Here is a 21,919-nt window from a genome sequence, read left to right on the forward strand (position 1 = left end):
AGGACATCTTGAAATGCCTTGCACTTTTTTTTCCTTTCTTGTAGATACTGTAGTCAAATGACTACATAAGAATCCAAGTGCCCATTATTATAACTTTAGAGGGGTTTTTTGCTGGTATGCTTTGAACCTATTTTTCATAGGAAAAAGGTTCTTGTCTTCAAGACTGTGAAGAAAAATTAAAAACCTGAAGAAAGAAACCCCCAAAAAGTGAGAAGCCACAAGGCATGGGGTCTGACAATACTTAGAGAAGCCCATATGCTAACACAACCTGTTAGCTATATTGGCTGCATCTCATCTGTAACTTTTAAAAAAACTGTTCCTGGTCTGGCTGCACTTGAAGTTTTATGCATGGCTCCAAAAATGGCATAAATTTTAATAACTGCAGAGCTTTAAGAAGGCTGTGCAGAGATTTAAGGAGGCACATTTCTAATTAGCATAAATTGATAAAACTTAAATATGAGAAAGAAAAGGCAGGTGAACAAGGCTAAATATAAAGCAGTATATCTACTGGTTTCCATGCTCTCTTGCAGTAAAACTTGACTGTTGGATTTCTGAGTGCAGCTACAGTCTTAATCTTGTTTTGAATCAAGAAACTGGCTCATGCAGAGATATTTACAATTTCTGTGCTCAGAGAGTGTGTTATTGCCCTTATCCAGCGAAGCACATGCACACATGCTTAGCACTCATATCCTACTGATTTCTCTGGGATTACTGATCTGCCTTCCATTAAGTGTTCTTCCGTGCTTTGCTGGGTTGGGATCTCCACAAACAGACACACTAATGGGCAAAGAAGAGACGGAACACAGCAGTGTCTTTAAAACTTTACACCACTCTCAACTGACACTAATGGTGATTTTATCAAGCTAATTCTCCCTTGTTAGTCAGCAGTTTACAGTGCCTTGGAAGTTGCTAGAGGCTAATGATTGATGAGGAGTGTAATTTTGTGCTCTCACATCACCACCCCCTATGCTAGACCAATATTTCTCTACAGCATACATGGAAATGACAAAACCTATCAGAAATTACTGCTGAAGTGTATTGAGCAGGATGAGAGAGGAGCCAGCACACCTGGTCTTTCAAGTCAAAGGCCATCAGTAGAGCAAACAAAGACTAATGGTGTTCAAATTAATACAAATTCATTTTTCAGAAATAAAGTCAGTGGAAAAGATTAACAAACTTTTTTTCCCATCGGTCAGAATCAAAACAGAGAGAAAAACTGTCTGAACTGTTATTCATTAGAGCTGGTGCAGTAGCTGAAGCTGTGCCCAGGACCCCACACTGTCAGGCACTAAGCAGAGGCAGAGCAAACAGCCAGCCCTGATCTCACAGTCCCTGCAGTGGCCTCCACTGCTGCTATTGTGGGTCCATTCTGGTGCCCGCTGACTGCTGCTCTGAAGACCTATTTTCTGCCTTCTCTTGTGAAGGTTGAGCCCAGCCAAGGGGTCCAGATGACAACAAAGCAGCAGCCTAGATGAAGGGTGCTCTGAGTTGGAGAACAAAGCTGCCTCTAGCTCTGCACAGGAACAAGTAGAGAGGACACCCATTTCAGCCTTCACTAGATGCTTGTGTCGCCCTCACTGACAAAGCCACCAGGGCAGGGGGGCATTGCTGATCTTGCTCTGCCTTCATGCAACTGGCAAGTCACTCCTTTTAAAATGGTGGAGCTATACTACCCCAAGCTACCTACACAGCTCTGCTTTTCCTCATATCAATCTCAACTGGCCCTGGAATGCCAACTGGTTGACCATTTCTGACCTCACTGCAAGAGGTTCTCCAGTGATACCAAAAACTCCAGCACTAAATTCCTTTTTAGAATATTACAAACAGATTGCTTCCTAGTTAATTCTGAGATCTAATTTTATCTCCACATGTGAATTTCACAGGATCTTTTGTTGTTTTCAAGCCTCAGTATATTAAAATGATTTTATTTCTCTGGAGAAATAAAATATATTTTGTAGCCTATAAAAGGCTCACTTAATAGTTCACTACACCTACTTATCTTTCCCTTAACCCTTGTTGTTGTCATAGGTAATTCACAGTTCAGGTGCTATTTCTGAATCCTGACTTATTCTTTGTCTAGAGGCCAAAAAGTCCCTACATCCTTTGTGAGAATGCTATTCACCACTGATAATAAGCTGATGAGCCCATAGCCATTCAGGCCTTTCATGTTTCCCTCTTTAATGAATGATATTGTGACACTGCACATTAATAGCATCTTGCTATTTTTCAAACAGTATTTGAAGACTTAGTGAACACTGCGTGTTGTTTTCACACAGGCTTGCAGTCTTCTAAGAAGGCAGCTGAAATAGCTTCCTCTCTATTTTGGTGGGGTTTTTTTTTGTTTTTTTTTTTTTCCCTCTTTCCTGACCTAACTCAATTTCTGTTGAGACTTTAGGGGGTGTTTTATGTTTTAAGGATGTTTTACTTGTATGGAGTAAAAAATGCAGAGAATAATTCAATCCTCTAAATAATTTCTATTGCACTGGAAAGTGTAAGAGAAAGGGCAAAGCTCTCCCCAGCCAGAGAGGCATTATAATGCTCTTATTATTATCATCACTAGTTACAAAAGAAAAGGCTTTCTACATTAAAAGCATATAATCATTCCTTGTATGCTGAGGAAATGCTGAAGTTAGTATCTCCCATTAAGTCTGGGCACTTGAAACATATCAATATCTAGTAAATTGCAAATTCTGGCATGCTCTTTTCATGCTTCCCATCTATTTTTCCCAGGAATACAGCTCAAGTAATTCTAGATGCTGGACAACCAATTGATAATGCTCATATTTATTCCCTGTACTGCACCACCATTAAGTGCCCCTGAGCAGAATCAGGTGCCTGAAGTGGAGGGTACAACACAAAGAGGACTCAAAGACCTTTCACCTTAAACAGAAAAATGAAGCAGGGATGATCAACAGGTAGCCCAGGATGTCATCTGAAAGCGAGGTTTTTGTCTCACAGGAACCTTACTGGTTGATAGACTTACCTATGTGACTGGTATAAAGGTGGGATGAAGCTGCTGGAACCAACAAGGTTTATTGGGACACCTTCAGTCCCATGCTCAGGGGCTGGCTGTACAGATACAGCACCATTCCCACCTCACAACAGGAAGTGAGAGGTGAACTGGCTTGCTCAAGGTCAGCCAGGGGCTCCTAGCAGAGCTGAGAAGGGTAAGAGCTCCCCTGTCTCACTGCAGTGCCACATTCACCCACTACCCTTTCTTTGTCATTTTATACATTAGCTTTCATTTTTTTCATTCAATAAACTCACTTTCTTTGTGCCAGACCTTGCACACCTTTGAGTAACACAAGATTACACAAGTGAGTAATCCCTTGGGAGAAATTTCAGCAAGGATTTGATTTAGGGCTGAATCCTTCTCGACTAAACTCTTCAGTTTCTTCTTTCCTGCCATGCAGAGTAAAAGCAGGATTAAATGGGATCATCCATTATGTTTTCCTTAGATGATGCTAAACATTCACCAAGCACCCAAAACACTAAACCACCTGTAACTTGGCTATTACAAAACTCCAAAGAGCAAACCACGCTGGCTGAAGTAAGCCTTGCCTAGGGATTCCAGCATGATCATCATCCCACACTATGCACATGTGCCTGTCTGCAAGCACTTGGGAATTGCTCAGCTGTGAATATCATAGACAGGCCCTTCAAACTCTGAGCCTTTAGCAGAACACAAAGAAAAGGAAAAAGGACTAGCCTGTGTTCACTTACAATACAAAAAAAGCCCCAAAGGCAATCAATGCCTGACACACACGTGCAGTAATATTATTCCAGTTGCCTAGGAACCAATGCAAGTAGCCTGCCTAGGGAGGGATGCCCACGTGGTAAATGAATGGAAGAAAGTTGGCACTAATATGACATTGACTGGACATTCTAGTTAAAAACCACTGTGACATGAGGCAAGTAAAATCAACCTCTAAAGCTAATTCAGTTGCAAAAGACAATACTTGATGAAAAAGCCGGTATACTTTATTGTCTTCTGTTTACATCTTCCAGATAATATTACTGTGCTACCCTGCACAAACAAAACTAAGACAATCTGGGCCAGAAGATTTTGATCAGTTTTGACAGATTCAGGTGAAATTAAATCACCTAGAGAACTTAACATCTACTTAGGTGCCTACATTTCCTCAAAGAAGTGCTGAGCAGATCACTTCAGAGTGCTTTGAGCTAGCTATCAGCATCTGATAAGCTAAGCTCTTTCAAAAATTAGGTACTAAACTACTGGCACAACTCAGGTGAGCCGGGCCTGGGGAAAGGCTTTCTAGCAAAACCAATCAAAGCAAGAGAGAAAATTATGTACTTTGAGTGATGCCTTCGACCTGTGCCAAGGTATTTCCTGCAAATACTGTGTACTGCGTATTTCAGTCTCTTCACCTAACATCTATCTTCAACATTCTCCCAAACGCTCCAAGTTGCATTTGTCCAGTGACACAGCATCCATAACACAGTAAGCTGTAACTTTGCAAAGACTTCAGCACGCATAGCCCCAGAGCCTTTAGCAGACCTTGTCACTATGTGCAAAGTACATTCACAGGTCTTATCAGGATGGTAGCCAAAGATTATGGAGGCATCCAAGCTGGTTGACATAGTCAAGTCTGTTCTGTGGCACGTCTATTTTAAACTTGGGCCTTCTGGTTTGTATCTTAAAAGGTCTACATGTCTTAACTGATCAGCAGAACAAATTAACTTAACAAAGTGAAAACAGTTTAGCTTTGATAAATGAATATGAACACAAAAGAGCAACTCTCCATGCTTCACATACATCTACAGTCAGCACATAAAAGGAAAGGAATGGATTAAATTGTTCTTAACAAGCAAGTAACTTTACCAGCAAAACACAACAAATTTAATTGCCTGTGAAAGTAATCATTAGGATGATGACAGGCAAGACCAACACTTTATTAAATGGGTAACATAATCTTAATCATACCATGATTGCTTAATTATCTGATGGGACAGAAAACATGTTTTAATAAATTATATTCTCATTCCAAAGGTAATTTTCTCAGTATTCCTTAAGATTCAAAAATTGTTAAAAATTGTTCTAAGTTATAAAACAAACACACTACAAAACAAATAGCCACTACTATAAACAACAGTTCCACTACCCAGACTTCACTTCTGTTTTTTGGTTGTTGGGTCTTTTTTTAATTTTAGGAGAAAGAAACAAAACCTCTTCCCCACATTAGTTTAGAACAAGTTAAATCAAAGCAACTTGAGGGGAAGTGCCTGCTTGCTAATGGGCAAGGACAGATCTAACAAGCCAATTTACAGTCAAGGATATTTAAAGTCATTGCACAACACCTGTAAATATAAAATAAGTGATATAATGTGATAATTTTATATGTTTACTCACAAAATTTAAGCCCGGGGCAAATTTAGCCCAAGAAATAAAATAGGAGGCAGATGCTCAGTTTATTTAAGTTTCCAGAACTTCAGCAAAAGCAGAGCTCTGAGAGTTTACATTAGCTGAAAATTTGGTCCATGAAATGTGCAATTATTTCAAGAGGCTTTAAATAGTTCTCATGATTTAGAGACCTTCAAAAAGAAGGTGAAATGCTGAAATTTTGAAAGAATCCCGATTAAGTATTATATAAATATGGGTAAGATAGAAAAGAGGGAAATAAGGGACAGAAGAATCAAACTGACTGGAAGAGGCATCAAAAGGATGGGACAATTTCTAAGAAACTGTTTAACTGCTGAATCCCAGCTTTCATTAAGATCTGTGCAGAATGGCCACCTCCCAAGAACAGCCAGAGAAAGGATGTATCATTAGAAAGCTTATGACTTTGTGAGCCCACCCTTACATTCAAGGCAGCAAACTGTTGCGCTGCATTGTTGAGCAGGATGTAAAGAGCCTGCCAAGCACAGCCCACAGACCCGCTAATTAAGTGAACTGATTGTGTTTGTTTTGGAACCGTTTGCCAACAAAGGAATGTGTCACACTGATTAGCGAGAGAAGGGTATGTAACATATGTGTATTCAAACCCTGAGGAGTGCATAACCCAGGTATTCACTCTGTTTGCCCAAGGACTGACAAAAATGACTCTCAAGCAAATAACCAGACCAAAGAGAAACTCCAGCCCTCAAGAGGGGCCCTCTTTTCCTCTCAGCTGCATCTATCTAAAGAATATCCATCCTTCATAAATTCCTACTGAACACTGTGCCAGAAACTGTTGAGAATATTTTGGAGAGAAACAATCTCTTCACCTCAAAGCTGACCTAAGAGACCACGAGGAGGGAAAGTTAACAGCCAACTGAGAACCACCTTGGAATTGTAATGGCCACTCTGACAGCTGTCACTCTTCTCTCAAAGAGCAAGAAAGATCAGGGAGGTAGCCAAAACTCCAAATGCCAGCTCAACACAGACATACATATATACACACACATACGCACAAAAGCAGGCTTCACTTTTTAAACATGCAGCAAAGTTTGCAAAAGATGTCATGCGCCCACTTTTGAATATTTCTAACCTAACAGCCCAGTTTGCTGGAAGTTAATAGCTCAAAAGTGAACAAACATTCAAATGCAGAAATAAAAATACAGTCTTCAGAGTTCAGCAGCTCTTTCCTCCTCAACTCACCAGCTTCAGCCAGGGTAGCTGGTAGTCCACTATTGTGTACAAAATATGAGTACTGTGCTGTAGATAGCATTTCCCAGAAAACCAGGATGGAGAAAAGGGAGTTGTAGTCAATTATCTCTGTACACTGTGGACTCAGAATAGTACAACTAAATCACAAATCTGACTGTTTTACTCAGAGGTCTGTATGACAACTGACAAGGAAATTCTGAATATATCATCAGAATTTTCAGGTATAATTGCAAGTCTTTACATGGACCTTTTAGGACTTGCCATTCCATTTGCCACAGGTTACTCTGTACATCTCTCGATTTCTAACCAGTCTCCTCACCTTACCTTGTCTTGTAGTGGTCAGTACACCTACTTCAGAAACCTCTCTCATCTTTAAGAGATGGAAACAAACACAAAATCCCTCCACCTGACCTTCTCCCTCACTGCTTTGCAGCTGATAGAGCTGCACAGTAGCTTTACTGTACAAGCTCCTCTGTTGGCATAACTTGTTGCCAGAGCAAAAATATGGAACTGAAATAATTTGGTTGGTTCCACATAGGTGCATGTGTAGTAATGAGATCAGAAAATTAACTAGGAAGGGAAACAGAAAATGCTGGGGATAAAAACAAGGTTTAGTTATAAGGAATACAAAAGGAGTAAGCAGAATGATGAGATAAGAAAGAGAAATCTTGGAGAACATTTCATGCTGATTGTGTTTTAATTAAAATCATTAACAAAGACTGCTGTCTTTGGCATAACATCAACCATAACTTCACATTTGTGAAACATGAACACAAGTCCTTTCTGGCTTCTAACTGACATAAACACAGGAGCTAGAGCAGCTTCTGTTGGCTTGAATTGCTGACAAATTCTATTTGATTCCAGAGGGTTTTGAACTCTGTAATTGCAAGGTATGTCTGATCTCAGCTGAAGGGCAGGGAAACAAAATACACCCGATAATGGTTTTCTGACTAAAAATCCCCCAGACAAATCAAATTTAAACGTAAACTTGCATTCCCAAATGTTCCTTCACATTCTCATTAATCTTTTGGGAATATCTTCAATCACCTATTATGCAGTCTCCAGAGACATCTTATGTTTTATGCCATCTTAGTCTGTCTTTTAACTCAGCCTATCTCACCATGCACCCTAGATGCATTCTTTCTTTAAAACTGTTTATAAACTCAGCCACATACCTTGTTTAGCTTTTATCCACTGCTTTGTCAATACATTTTTTAGAATAAGACTCTGGAAAAACTATGTGCAAACAACCTTTGAAACTCAGATCAGACTGAAAATCCCTTAAGAGTAGTCCCTGGTTACTTGTAATTTAACATCTTTGTGCATGCAAGGGAACCAGACTCTTAACAAACCCTTTTAATTGGCTGATCCTGATTGTTTCAAAAGGTGGGTCCTAGATTTTTTCCCCTTTCAAATGAACACTTTGGAGAACAAATTACAATGACTGCATTCGAAACAGACAAAAAATACTTATCTGTGGATGTCAGATATACTGTCTTTCTGTCAAGGCTGGAAAAAAAATGCATCTCCTTTATTCAAACTCCAAGACACTACTGAAAAAGAGTAGTAACACTGCTGTGTTGCCAAGTCTGCTTTGGTTTCCTGCATTTTGCTTCTAGGTTTCCCTTGTGACTCCTGTCCCTGACCTAGTATCCAGTACTCTACATGATCTGAAATAAAGGGTTTTTTGGTTTAGTTTAGGATTCACATACACTTACACTTACTTTGTTGCCACCTGAGAACAGCAATATAATTTAAAAAAAATTAAAATCTTGCGTACACAGGCACAGAGGAATAAGCAGAGAGAGCAGAGAACTAGCCGTAACATTTCATGGGGAAGAACTTCAGAATAGATGGTTATTGTTTTATACTGGATGATTCCTGTACATTATGGGCCCAGTGACACCAGAGAACAGAAAGATGTCTGTGATCACTCCAGAAAAGTCATCTGGCTTTTCAGGACAAGAAAAGCAGCAAACACAGAAGAGCTTTGAATAAATCACACTGTGTGATGATACTGGGGGCTTTTCCCTTTTTGAACAGCTGTTCTGAGACTTACAGGACCTTGGGAAGCAGCACTTCTCATTTGCTTCCACGTTTGCTCATGGTGGCCTCCCTGGAGCAGTGATCCACTGTAGCTCCCCAGAAATGTGCATTAGTGGAATCTAGTCCCTAATTATTTAAATATAAGGTCACGAGGCTGAGAATCCTCCAGGCTTTAACACTCAAATCAAATGTATGACTGATATTACCACATTGGAGTACCTGCTTGTAGAAATGTCCTCAAAGGGGTAAAGGATTTCTCCATTGTTGCAAATCTCACAGATGAAGCCCTTTTGGCTACAAAGGCTGCAGCTGTACACATGAGAGGTGGCAAACTTGATCACCTTTCCCAAAAAAGGAGCCAGCTTTCCTTCAATAACCTGGAATGAGAAGACAATATGGAATGAACCCCTCAGAAATAACCAGAATGACCTGAAAGACTGAGACAATACTTATTACAACAGAAATGTAGGTACATGCTGTTGGTTACAACAACAAAAAAGTTGTTGGAAAGTTACTTCCCAACAATTGGAGCTCCATGAAAACACAAGTGATAATAGTAGTCATTGAAGCAGCAATGATCTGAACATGAAAACTAAGTTACTATCTCTTTGTAAATCTGTACATGGCAATAACAAAATATAAGTAGTCATTTTAAGTACAACAATGCATTCATACAATAAGGCACAAAGAAGTAAACAGGAAACAAGTTTAAGGCTTCCACATTATTTCTTACAGCTATGAATACTGCCTTACAATTTTCACTTCTTCTTACTTTTTATGCACATACCACAGTTTTGGTTGTTTCTTTTCCTTCAAAGTACAAGTTTTTTGCATGTATGTTGTGACAGAGTCCTGGCTTTAGTCCTTTAGTAGGACTGTGTTTCCCACTGAAAACCACTCAAATATAATGTTCTGCTCCCTGCTAAAATGAATAACTTCTTAGGTAAAGTCTTGAAGAGGAACTTGTTTGTTTTTTGGTTTTTTTTTTTCCCTTCAGTGTCCAGCTCTCAAATCAAGAAGTCCCAGAGAATCCTGCTAGACCATGAGAAGTGATTAGCACTCCTCATGTTGGTGTGGAAAAAATGACCAAACCTTAAACTGCTAACCACAACACTCATCTAAATTTGTGACTTGGAGACAATGCCTCAATAAGGGGTGCTATTCAGGCAAAATACTTTCCATTCAGATCAAACTTCTAGAGACTTTAAGGAATTCTGCTGTTGTGGGGAAGAATGAAGATGGAATAAGGCCCTAAGTGTATATTCTTCTCTTCTGGGCTTCCTGTGGTCTGAATGGCAGCTTGCCAGATTAGTGATAGAAATGTGTCATGGGATTTGATAGCAACCTCCTGTAAAAAGGAAAAAGAATGCAGTAATTGCTGACTGAAGAGTTGCATGGGGTTGTGCCCTGGAACCCAAGAGTGGGGAGTTTTACACTTAAATGAGTGTCACACACTCATTTAGTTCAGGCACCCCTTCCCTAAATATGGTAATGCACCACTTGTAATTTGGGTTAGGCATAACCAAATCTAGAGAAAGCAGAGATACCAATGCAAAGAAGAACAGAGAAGCAAAGTCCAGGTAGTAAGGAAATAAATTTGTGTTCCAGGGCAACTTCCTGCCCACTAGCCAAGAAAGCCATTAGTAACAAGTAGAACTGGGAAAGGAGGTGCATGGGGAGTGCTGGTGTTGATGGCAGTGAATGGCACGGGCTGAAACGTGCCCCTTCTTTGCCTTCAGCTCCAGCCTGCTGACAACACCTGCAACAACAGGAAGCAGCAATGTTATTGCTACTACTGCAGATAGGACATCTGCTCATGTCAGAGGAAAAATGACGTTCCTATTGCATCCTGGTATCGGAAGATCCCTTGAACCATAATATAAACAATGCAGAGAAGCTGCTGCATGAAATACGAAAATGAAGCCATAGTTCAAGGCAGTGATACTGCTAACCACCTAACAGATGGTCAGAAGCTAATTTAGCTCCCTCAGGCTAGGGTTTGTTTTTCATTTTGAAGGAAGAAATATTTTGCTTGCAGACTCCACAGTTACAGAGGGGAGACACAGAAGTTGACAATATTCAATAAACAGAAAGAAAGAAACAGTGAAGCCACCCAGCAAGTCACAAGGCTACAGTCACCCTCCAAAAACCCACTTAGGCACTAAGAGATGAAATGCACATACAAAGATAATAAATAAATCACAATGCATACAAATTTTCCAGAGAATCTTCATGCTATAGCAGTCACCTCAGGCCACAACTACTCAGCTTAAAATGGCAGGCTAAAGACACAGTGCAAACAAACTCTCTAAATCTGAACTAATGTCTCTGTCAGCAACGATTTAAAAGTAAAATATCTGAACTGAAGTAACATTTTATATAATGTCATAAACACAATTATCATATTCTATTACATTCCTAAGCACTGGGAGTGAATTTAAAACTACCAAACTTTCCTGTGCCGAAGAGTTCACAATCTAAGCAAGACACTCGAGTGGGCAGCTGCCCTGAGGAGATGGTGTTATTTGTCCCTCTTTATTAAATTATTTATTTGTATGGCTTGTTGTAGCACTATAGTGGGTGGGCTTGTTACTCTGGCCACTGCAGACATACAAGGAAGATGATATCTTCAAAGAGCCATGCATGCCAATTTTGCAATGTGAATTACAGGCCATTTTACTGTATTATAGGAGGAAGACAAAATGCAGCATCAAATCGATGTTATCACTGGTTTTAGCATCTGTAAATTTTGTGTTATTTTGTTTCATCAGAGACCTCAAGGCTGTGCACAGGATGATTTTTCCTTGCAGCCTTCTCTCGTTCCTGTTTGTAGCTAATAAGAATAAAATCCTCGTCTCCATTTATGCTAGGCAAGCAGAAAGGAAGATTTCTATTTGCTATCCCAAGTCTACTTGGCTGTCTACTCACTGTTTTGTGGTAACAGTGAGTGCTTTATGGCTTGGGAAAAGGAGCACAGAACATGTCACCAAAGGTTTTAAAACTTCTCCTGTGCCTGTTACTCTGTGCCAGAGGTCCAGAGTCAGTCAGTTCAGACATCCCGGAACCATGATGGAAGAGTCCCAGGATCTTCTCCCAGTTGTGGCTAGAATCTGATTTTGAGTTTCAAGGAAACAAAAGTGATAAAAGAATAGAAGTGTGATAGTCAAATGTAATGCATTATCCAGATATCATGGAAATTATGGGAGGAAAAGAAAGACCTCAAGAGGCTGTCTTGGCAGAGCCACTAATATTTACATCACTCTTTACTGCTGTATCTGCTCCTAAAGCCTTTCAGTGATGAAGACTTCACAGCCCCTATGCAGTCTAATCCAGCACACGTCTGTTCTCACTGCTGGAGTCATTCCTAAGCTCTGACCTGAACCTTTCCTAAGAACATTTCAGTTTACAAAATAAGTTTACAAAACACAGAAACTGTGAAATCACACACTACAAGCTGCAGAAAAGTACGTCACATTTCACAAGTGTGACAGCTTAGCATAAAAGTTAAGAGTATGCCAAAGAACAGAAACCAAAATGTTCCCCCTTGACTTATCTCTTTAACATAGGGGATGTCTCAGCATACACCTGGCAAAGGATTAAAAATGTATGTCTCTCTCTTAAGAAGAAAAAAGCATCAAGCTTAAATTAAAATTTTGCTGAGTTCAGATTCTCTTCTACTTACAGCACACATAAAGAGCAAGGTCTGTTTCTAATCCAAACTCTTTGTAGAGCAAGCAATTGTTTAATTGGTCAAAACTATGGGTGAGAGGTGGTTAATGATGGCATCCCAGTCAGCAAATGACAGAGGGTACAATGCAGCTTTTTCTTCCTTAGCTGGTCAAGGAATCCATCCCAACATCATTGTGGACACAGGGCCACGCTTATCACTGCTGTACCTGGAATACATTGGGGTACACTACTTGGTGACAAGAGAAGGAAAACAGTTGTGTCCAGAAGTCCAAAGCAAGTTGTGTCTCTGAATAGCCCCAGTGTTCAGATCAGAATCACTGTTCATCTCTCTGGATCAGGAAAACATTTCTCTAAGCTTCCAGAAGACAGAAAGCCATGCTTTGCACACCGCAGCTCCTGTGTGTGTCACATTAGGAATTGTATAAGCATACACACCCACATGTACATACATAAAAGCCAGGCCCTGCCCTCAGAGCACTTACAATTTAAACCAGCAAAGCAAACACTGCTTTTTACAGTAACTGCCACATATCTTCCACCTGAAATGGGACAAGCTGTGTTTTGGAGGAGCCTCCCATACAGGTTCCCTGCCCATACTGCAGACCATCCCTCTGGCCAGAGTTTGGCTGCAGGTGCCAGGGCTGCCAGGAGGAGAGGAGAAACCAGGAAATCCAACAGGAGCAGCTACCTGCCCCACTGCCTAGCCTCCTGAACCCAGCTTGGGAAAGCTCAAGCTGTACTGAAGAGCAAGAGGGGAAGGCAGAGACTTGTCTGCAGCAATGGGAGAAACAAAAGGGGTACAAGTACCTGAACATGTGCTGAAAGGGTGGTGGCACAATTATTTTAGATGACTTCTGAAACAGAGGCTTCTCATGCAAGTCAATGTTATGAATAAAGGTAAATCAAACTTTCTTCTTTGTGTCCAGCTGGGGAGTAGTATAATTCTGAAGAAACATTGCACAGAATAAGTGAGGTGAGGGGAAAATGCAGGGGCTGCCAAACAAGCCAACGCTGGCAAAGGCTGCGAGAGTCTTTGTGCAGTGGGAGGGCAGGACACGTGCACTGGGTTATGTATTTCCTGATTCACCAGGAAGACAGGAGATAAAAGGCAGCAGTGGCTGTGCTACAAGTTGAAGTCCCTTTGGATATATCACATTAATATGATTATGAGGGCAATGTGTGATCAGTCAAAGTTTAACTATTTTTCAGGAGGGCTGCTCATCCCCAGAGGTTTCCTGATCCTTCTATTCAAAGAGTGGAAGTTACTCTTAGTTCCCTCACTCTATCAAGGTGATGTTTTCACAAACAAATGGAGAGCCAGCTGTCCCCAGAGACCAACACCTGCAAAGGCCATAGACCAGAGCATCCACCGAGCCAGAGCGGCCCACAATGTGCAGAACAGGGCTCTTGTTCACAGACAACTTACAGAAGCAGCAGGTGTTTCCCAGGGGCCTGTGACCAGAGTCCCTGTGTCTGACCTTCACAAAGCATTTCTGAGCCCACAGCACTGCCCTGCACTGCAGGAGAGGCAGTCCCCTCATCTCTGGCACACGCTGAGTTCCAGCTCTGTCCTGACTCCATCCCTCATCCTGGCTCCTGGGCTGAGCACAGTGCTGGCTGAAGTCCACCTCTGAAGGCCCCACGTCCCAGACCCAGCTGTGCCCCTATGCAGCACAAACCCCCAGCTCCCATTGCACACAGCAGAGAAGTCAAGTCACTTTGTCTTCCCTGTTCAGTCAATAAAAACTCCTTGTATGAGAACCTACTTACCAGTATGAAGGAGGGTTGCACAAACCAGTCCCATGGGAGAGCAATGTAGTGAACAAGGTGTTGCAATATATGTTTTCATATTAAAAACCAAACTAGAAAAGTGGCCAAGGCAACAGTGGCAGGACTTTTCAAGTCTGTTCTGAGTTTTAACCCAGAGATGGTAACCTAAACTCATGACTTGTAATAACTTTGTTTAGGAAACAGAGCAAGACCAAAACCTAGGCACAAAAAAACCCTATTACAGAATTAGAGTTTGTTCCTGAGAGTTGTTCAAATTACAAAAGACATTAATAGAAGCCTCTGGCTGGGACTAACTGAAAAGCAATCAAATATTGTTTAGACAAGGCAAGCATGCAAGACCCCTCCTAACTCAGACTGTGGCATTTCCACAGATGTAATATCCCAATAACTTTAGCAGGAACTAGGGGAGAGATGTGTAGAAACAGGAGGACAAATGAGTTAGCTGTAATCCATTAGTGCTTCAAGTAACACCTGCAATAGCCTTCCACCCACCTAGTAGATCAGGGCCACAGAAATACCCGAACTTTGCATCATGGCCACATAAATCAGCACTGAAATCTATCAGATACGATGAACTTTCTGGACAGGAAAGAAAAAAGAGCACAGTTTTCAGACATTTCTGAGGTCAGTGAGTGTTTGTTTTCAGGGCAGGGCTCCTGTCAGCATTGCTAGATAAGAAGCAAAAGGTACTGAGTAAGACCTACATCCCTGCAGGAGTCTGTGTTGTGAATTTGAGTCAGAGTCATCAAAACTTCTACTCTGTCTGTGCATTTTTGCCAACTTCTAAAAGTGCAGTAGATGTTTACATAGAATGGAGATCATAAATATCTTTGATCACCTACATTAGGACTGTCAGAACAGACAGTAAAAGGAATACAGCTTGCTGAGCTTTCAGATACACCATTTTGCTCAATGTGAGAAATTGCAAAGGTTAAGAAGTCTAGATTCTCAACAGTGTCATGGTATATTACAACCACACAAAGTGTTTCTGGATTAAAATACTTCTTAAATTAAATTTGCCACTCTGGGTAATTCCTACCATATGATAATAAAAGAAAAATCTGACACAGTCTAAACAAAAAACTTCCTTATTAAGATCCAAGATGATGGAGAATCAACAGATAAAGGATAATTTAACAGAAGCTATTCAGAATCTAAGAGTAAGAAGATAAATCTACACACATCTTTGGGTAGATATTCTGCCAGCTCTGGCACAAGGGGCAGTCAACCAGAGGCTCAAATAACAGTGTGCCTGTAAACACTGTCAGTTCACTGTGACTAAGTGATCAGGGAATAAACACTGAGATGGGAACTGGTGAAATGTCCCCAGAGCTCCTGAATCCTCAGATTGAGACCTGCAATTTCCTCAGGTATCAGAAGCACTGCAGGAAACTCTGTTTATTATCCTCATAAAGGAGAACCTGCTGCTACTGCTCTGCCTAAGAGCCTGGCCACCAGGGTTAAGTATTCCAGGTAAAGTGGTAAAAATACTGTAAAACCCAGGTTCTGTATTCCTGCCACTGTGAGACAAGCTAAATTTGCCAAATGGCTTTGTGACCCCACCCTTGTAAATCAGCTTGTTAATCATTATCGTCATAGAGGTGATAAAGTTGTTTTATGAGCCAACACTGAAGCAGTAACATTAACTACTTATGCAGGGACTGGTGTATTTCTCTGCAGATAACATTTATTAGAAGGCACTCTCTTTAAAGACACAGGTTTGCTTCATAACCTTCTTTTGAAGCACTGAGCAATCTGTTGCTCTTATTCCTCCAGTCTGATCTACATGTCAGACACAAGTGATCCCTGGAGGGTATGGGTTAAGTGGTATGAAATCCCTAAAACACCTTGAACTACAGGTTCAAATCTAAACTGGATTGTCTCCTCCTGACAGAACAAAATTTATGATTATTTCTCAAGGCCAGACACACACTTGGCCTGATCTGAGAGACAGACATAGACAGAATTTGCCAGGAGGCACTGACGCAATGCAGAAGAGACATGAAAGGCCAAGAGGCACTGAGAAAATAGAAGGGGTGGTGGACATGATTCACTCATTCATGATCCCCAATTATGCAAATTGAAGAGACAGAAAGTACTTTAATTCGCAGGAATACTGTCACAGGCATGTCTGGCAGAAGGAAGCTACCTGAAGGAGCAGACAACAATTGTGCACAGCTTTCCACCATCCTCTACAGAAAAGGTTTCTGCCCTCATTGGTTGCTTTCTTTTTACCTCTCCAGAAACAGCTAGTCTGAATCATGCCTTTTCCTAACAAGTTCAGAGGTTAGCTCCAGCTTTGCCTGGACTTTAAAGCACCACAGAGAATATGCTTCCTGGACTGAATGAAAGGGCAGATAAAATATCCTGAAGAGACTGTCTTCAATTCACCATTGGATGCTCACTACCCTCCAAATTCCACCAGTGGAAGCTTTGTGGAGGAGGACTAAACATTCAATAATCTTTCTCCATCTCCAGGACAGATTGGAAATATGCTTTTAAAGAAGCTACCAATGATACAAGAAAACAGGTCTAGAAAAAACACCTTTAGAAACATCTGGTTTGTTCCTCACCCTCCAGCACAACCAAAATGACTGTATGACTTGCTTAAAAACTTCTCACCAGAGAGATACCACATCAGTTCAGTGCTCAGAACAACTGGAAAGTTGTTCCTAATGCCTGCCTCGGATCTTTTGCTGCAGTCAGGATCTTTACTTTACACTCTACCTCCTATCCTTACATTGCAATATCTATTTCAGAAATCATTTTCTGACAAATTCTCTTGTCTGTCACAGGTAATCTGTGTCAGAAGTCAGGACAAGCAAAAGTGGACTGGGGGTGTAGGAAAAATACAATGATTGCCTTTCCCTATTTGTTTACTGGATAACAAGCAGGTATTTTCTGCATTCATTAAATATGCAAGTTGGGCATTAAAGCTGAAATGGTAAATGCAAGTTCTGCCCCACGAAGATTTCAGTGGGGTCAGGACTTCTGTGATAAAAACACAGACTTGGAAACAAGCATGCTACAATATGCTTAGCTAAGGATAATACAAGTTGCAGAGAAAATAAAGGGAAAACATTCTCTGGCTGGGAAGTTCCCAGTCATTTATATCTAGGGAACAGACAATGCTTGTGGACTGCTAATTTCCTTGAGGATTTTTTCTCTTCCGTTGGCCAGATTCTTAACACCACAAATTCTTGTTATAATTTCAATGCACAATTAATCTTTAGTTCAGAGGAAAAGGAAATGGAAGGAGGAAGGATGATCATGAGGTAAAAGTTGCAGAGAGGCAGATATCAGATCTTTTGTGCAATATACTAATCGGCTGGCTTTCCTTGCTCCATTTTGACTCCCAGTCACCTCTTTCAGACTGCCTATCTTGTTTATTTAAATTACAGGTGATTTAAGGGAAGAATGACCTCTTACTATTTGTGTGCATGCACACTACAATCAGTCACTGTGCACTGCTATACAACAAAATAAAAAAGAACACAGCAGTAACTTCAGTTGTGACAGGCATGCTACGGGCCACCATCCCAGCTCCCAACAGCAAGAGTGATACCACCCCACCCTTTCCCTCCTCTTCCCTTTACACCCTCCACAGGTCCCTCGCTGTCCCAAAAGCCTGTTCCGCCTGTGGTACAGGTGACAGCAGGGTGGGCAGGAGCAGGTGAGCCAGGGACTCTGTTCGCCCACTGCTGACACCAGCACGCATTGTGCTGCACTAACTCATCACCCACACAGGGCAGAGAGCAATCTGAAAGGAAACCCTGCAATAAACACTGCAAAGAACAAAAAGAACCCCACAAAACCAACTGCCAAATAAATCAAATTAAGCAGAGGAAACTAAAGGAGTGATATTTGAATAAACAGAAATCAGAAGCCCCCTCTGACTTGTTTGCATCAGGCAGCCTGTGCTGATGGCAGAGCCATTTGCTGTTCACAGTCCTTCTGGAGTAAATCCCTAAATATGTTTCACTTTAATTTGCTATTAGAGACATACTCCACAAATTAGCCCCTAACTAAAATAGGCACCGGGAAGAGGAAGAATTACAAGGTCAAGAGCAAACACTGCTAATCTCTGACAAGCACACATAGGCAGGGGGTGAGGTGAAGATGGAGTTTTACATTGGCTGGGGGAGAGGAAAAACAAACTGGCGACAGTTCAAGTCGATTTATAGCAGCAGACAGAGAGGATGACAAGGTTCTCCAAGCCCTCCCCCACTCTTCTCATTGAAAGGAAGAAATGCCAGAAATTTCAGCAGGTCTCTGGATGCAAGCTGACACAAGTAAAGAGGAGATGGAATTGTCTCAGTATAAACAACATGCCTGGAAATCACCTGTGCCAGCTCCCCCGCCAGCTCTGCAACAAGACTCACACTCACTGTGTTTCAATGGTCTTTGCTCCTTTCTCCTTCCCTCAAGGTTTCCAGGCAGCTACATGTCAATTTTGTCACACTCCAAGTTCTCCTGATCTTGTTGCAGGAATGAATTATAGGTTGTTTTAAGAAAAAGGTATTCAAGCAAAGGTTAAAGGCTGTTTTAATCAAACAAGGTTGAAAGAGTACCAGGAATTTGGCTGGTAGAAAACAGAAAGCACATTACTTAGCTTACAAACATACGTGACTCTAAATACAGAAGCAAATACGCATTCAGGCAGAGAGTATATATACACCTTTTTTTAAGATTAGGCAAGCAATTGCATGCAGAGATATTAACTGACTCTACATGCCCACTGAGCAAGATGTTATTTCATGAGTGATAGCACAAAATTAGAAACTTTTCTGCCTTGCATAGGCCTGGATCTGGGCATTTTAAGGAGGAGTCCTCTGAAGGATTTTAGAACAAGAAAGCAACATACCAAGAAAATGGCTAGGGCTAACTCTGAAAAAAACCTCTGTGAGGACAAAGTATATTTAAAAGAAAAACCTAAAAAAAAAATGTTTTTCTCTCATCCAAGCAGGTGAGACACTATTTTATTTCTTGGGAAATCTGTTTTTTCAGGGTGTTAATCCTGAAGGAACACCCAGCTGGCTCTCCTAAATCATCATTTAAAGTGAAGTAGAGCAATGAGTTCAGAGCCCAATCTTTCACACTGCTAACACACATCTCCAGTACTGGGCTTTTCATTCTGCACAGCAGAAAATAACAGAAGACACCTGTTTAGCACAAGGCAGCAGAAAAGGGGTAACTTATATTACCACTGCTTCTACAGGCTGAAAAAAATTAAAGTATCTCTGGAGATCTCAACTCAAAAGCTCCAGTGAATCCCTGGCACCACTACTGGGTCATTTTAAACAGAATTTCATTCTAAAAAGCCACACTTACCTCAAGTGGCCTAGATTACATATTCACAAGGAAAAGGACTACAAGTATTTCAAAAGGACTACAAGTATTTAATAAAGCCTGTTAAAAATTCTGGTTTCATGCAGTGCTGGAACCAGTCCTACTATTAAAAATGTCTACTAACAATCTTGCTAGATCTCTAGATTTGCCTGCAATACCTAATTCAGATGAACTTGTCTTCCTGACAGCCACCTGCCAAAATGCTCCTAACCAGCTCTTCATCCCCTAGCCTGGCTGGCTCTGCCATGCTCTCTGCCTGAGAGCCACTCTGAATGACAGCAACTCCCTTCCCCAGCAGAGCTGAGGTAAAAAGGAAACGCCAGTACAATCACTGCCATTACCACTAATTGTAACCAGAGCTGTCAGCACTTTGAGAATTACACACACACCGGGAATATCAGCTAACCTGAAGCTTCCTGTTCTGCTGAAAGGCAGCTCAGTGCTGGCAACCTCCAGGGAGTGACAAAAATAAATGATGTGCCAGGTGCTTTAGGATGACCCTGCTTGAGCAGGGAGGTTGGACTAGATGACACACTGTGGTGCTTCCAACCTCACCCATTCTGTGATTCAGTGATAAAGGAGCCACGGCCACAGGAAAGTAGACAAGCTGTTTAACTGCTGCTTTGCTATCAGATGTTTTAATACTTATGAAAACAGATATTGTGTGTTTTTCCCATCCTGGGACTATTTTCATATTCCTCTGCTAATATACTTAGTTTAGAACACTGTCAATCAGGCACAGCTCATAAAGACAGCTATTAACATTATGCCACTGTGGTCTAAGATGCATCCTTACATAGGTCATGTAGAGAATTATCTGGTGTTATTACACTGGTAGTAACTCCCTGCAGGACTCACACCTCTGTCACACATGCTGTGTCAACCCTTGCTTGGGAGGCTGGAGCTGTGAATCAATGTTTTCCCAACAGTGCTGAACTCTGAACTGTGGCTGCTATGGCACAGATGATGTGCCTGGCATTTTGCTGCCCTTGTTGAGCACAGTCAGTTCCCACACAGAACTGTGACGGACAAATCTTGAGTCATCTCAGCACAGCCAGGCCTGCCCAAAACCTGATTCTCCTTCTCATTTTCTACCTCCTGCCCCTCAAGCAGAAAAAGGGCTTGCCTAAAATTAAAAGAATTTGCTGGTATAGCTACACAGGTCAACCTCTTTGGTAAATAAAAGCTTAAGATGATACAGCTTATATTGAATCGCTGAATGACACAAATGACAGCAACAGACTCTCTCACTGATATAAGTGAGTTTGCACTCATGATTTCACAGGCTCAGCTATTTACACTAAGAGCAGGAGGGCATTTGTCACGTACCTAATTCAGTAGTACTTCTGAAACTACAGCAAGCCCAAAGTATCTTAGCCAAATCCCATTTTTTTCAATCAAAACAGCCAAATGCACAGGTTCCATGTGGGTTAGATGCTACATCCCATCATTTTACTGTATCAATAAAAAGGAACTGCTGGGCAGGGACACCACCACTGAAGGGCTTGGAATTCATCAGGCTGTATGTTACAAATCTATACTAAGCATCTGTAAGCAATGGTATGAGGACTGAGTTATCAGAAAAGAAGTTTTACTTCTGAAAAAAAAACCAGCAAGTAAAAGGCAAAAGAAGTCCACATCTTGCATTCTTTGCTATTGTTGGGACTGATGAAACAACTTGTCTAAATCAACATAAAGCTTTGCATATATAAAAATAGTAGAAAGAGCATCTCTGATCTACTCCTTCACTTCTGTGTAGGAGGTGCAATGAAAGTACAGTGTGGGTTAAAAGCCTGGAGGATTGAAGAGATCTAATGATTTCCTTGCTCTTCTAAAATTTTCTAATCCTAATCTAACAATATGTTAGGCTCAAATCAGGCAGAACTTTTGTCTCATTGAAGCTCATCTTTATTCCCCACACTCTTGTTAGGGAGCCTTATATGCAGAAAAGCTTGACCAGAAACATTAAGATTACCCAGTGAGGAACGCTTTTGTGAGACCAACAGTCCAGCAAACCCAAAATGCTCCCAGGAGCTGTAATCAGAGCTATGTGTAATCAGTGCTCCAAACGTCAGAGGAAGATGAAATCATTGTCTGTCAGTAGGGGAGACATCTTCCTAATCCCTTCAGTATAGTATGTCTAGTCTGAAATCCTATAATCCCTTTATTTTATGTACTGTAACTGTGGATATTCTCATTATGGATACTTAATCCTCTCAAAGATGATACATTTCTGGCCTCAGTGACACCATTGTGGCATTAAACTCCTCATACTCACTGTGTTTTGCAAAGAAGCATTTCCATTAAGGATTTTTATGCATCCCTCATACTCACTGTGTGATCTGTGCCATATTATCGTGAGAACAGGGCTCTCCTGTTCATCCTTTCTCTGCTCTGTTCTTCACATTATTTGTAGGTTCATCTACAGGTAGTTAG

The 21,919-nt window shown here is 41.1% G+C and overlaps 1 protein-coding gene across 8 annotated transcripts in view; it reads right to left on the reverse strand.

Moving 5' to 3' along the window:
* Positions 1-21,919, reverse strand: part of PLEKHM3 (pleckstrin homology domain containing M3) — a 102,568-nt gene that overhangs the window by 30,856 nt on the left and 49,793 nt on the right. For 7 of the 8 annotated variants that reach the window (XR_005257658.1, XR_005257659.1, XM_038143612.1 and 4 more), the window contains exon 7: positions 8,873-9,030. Coding sequence is in view for 5 of the 8 variants with exons in the window: in XM_038143612.1 (XP_037999540.1) it covers positions 8,873-9,030 (158 nt within the window). In the remaining 3 variants the exon portion in view is untranslated. Of the gene's footprint in view, positions 1-8,872; positions 9,031-12,335; positions 12,550-13,150; positions 21,906-21,919 lie in introns of those variants that run through there. The other variant, XR_005257660.1, reaches the window with a different exon arrangement.

This window comes from Motacilla alba, chromosome 7, assembly GCF_015832195.1.
Source record: "Motacilla alba alba isolate MOTALB_02 chromosome 7, Motacilla_alba_V1.0_pri, whole genome shotgun sequence".
In the NCBI taxonomy this organism is placed as follows: domain Eukaryota; kingdom Metazoa; phylum Chordata; class Aves; order Passeriformes; family Motacillidae; genus Motacilla; species Motacilla alba.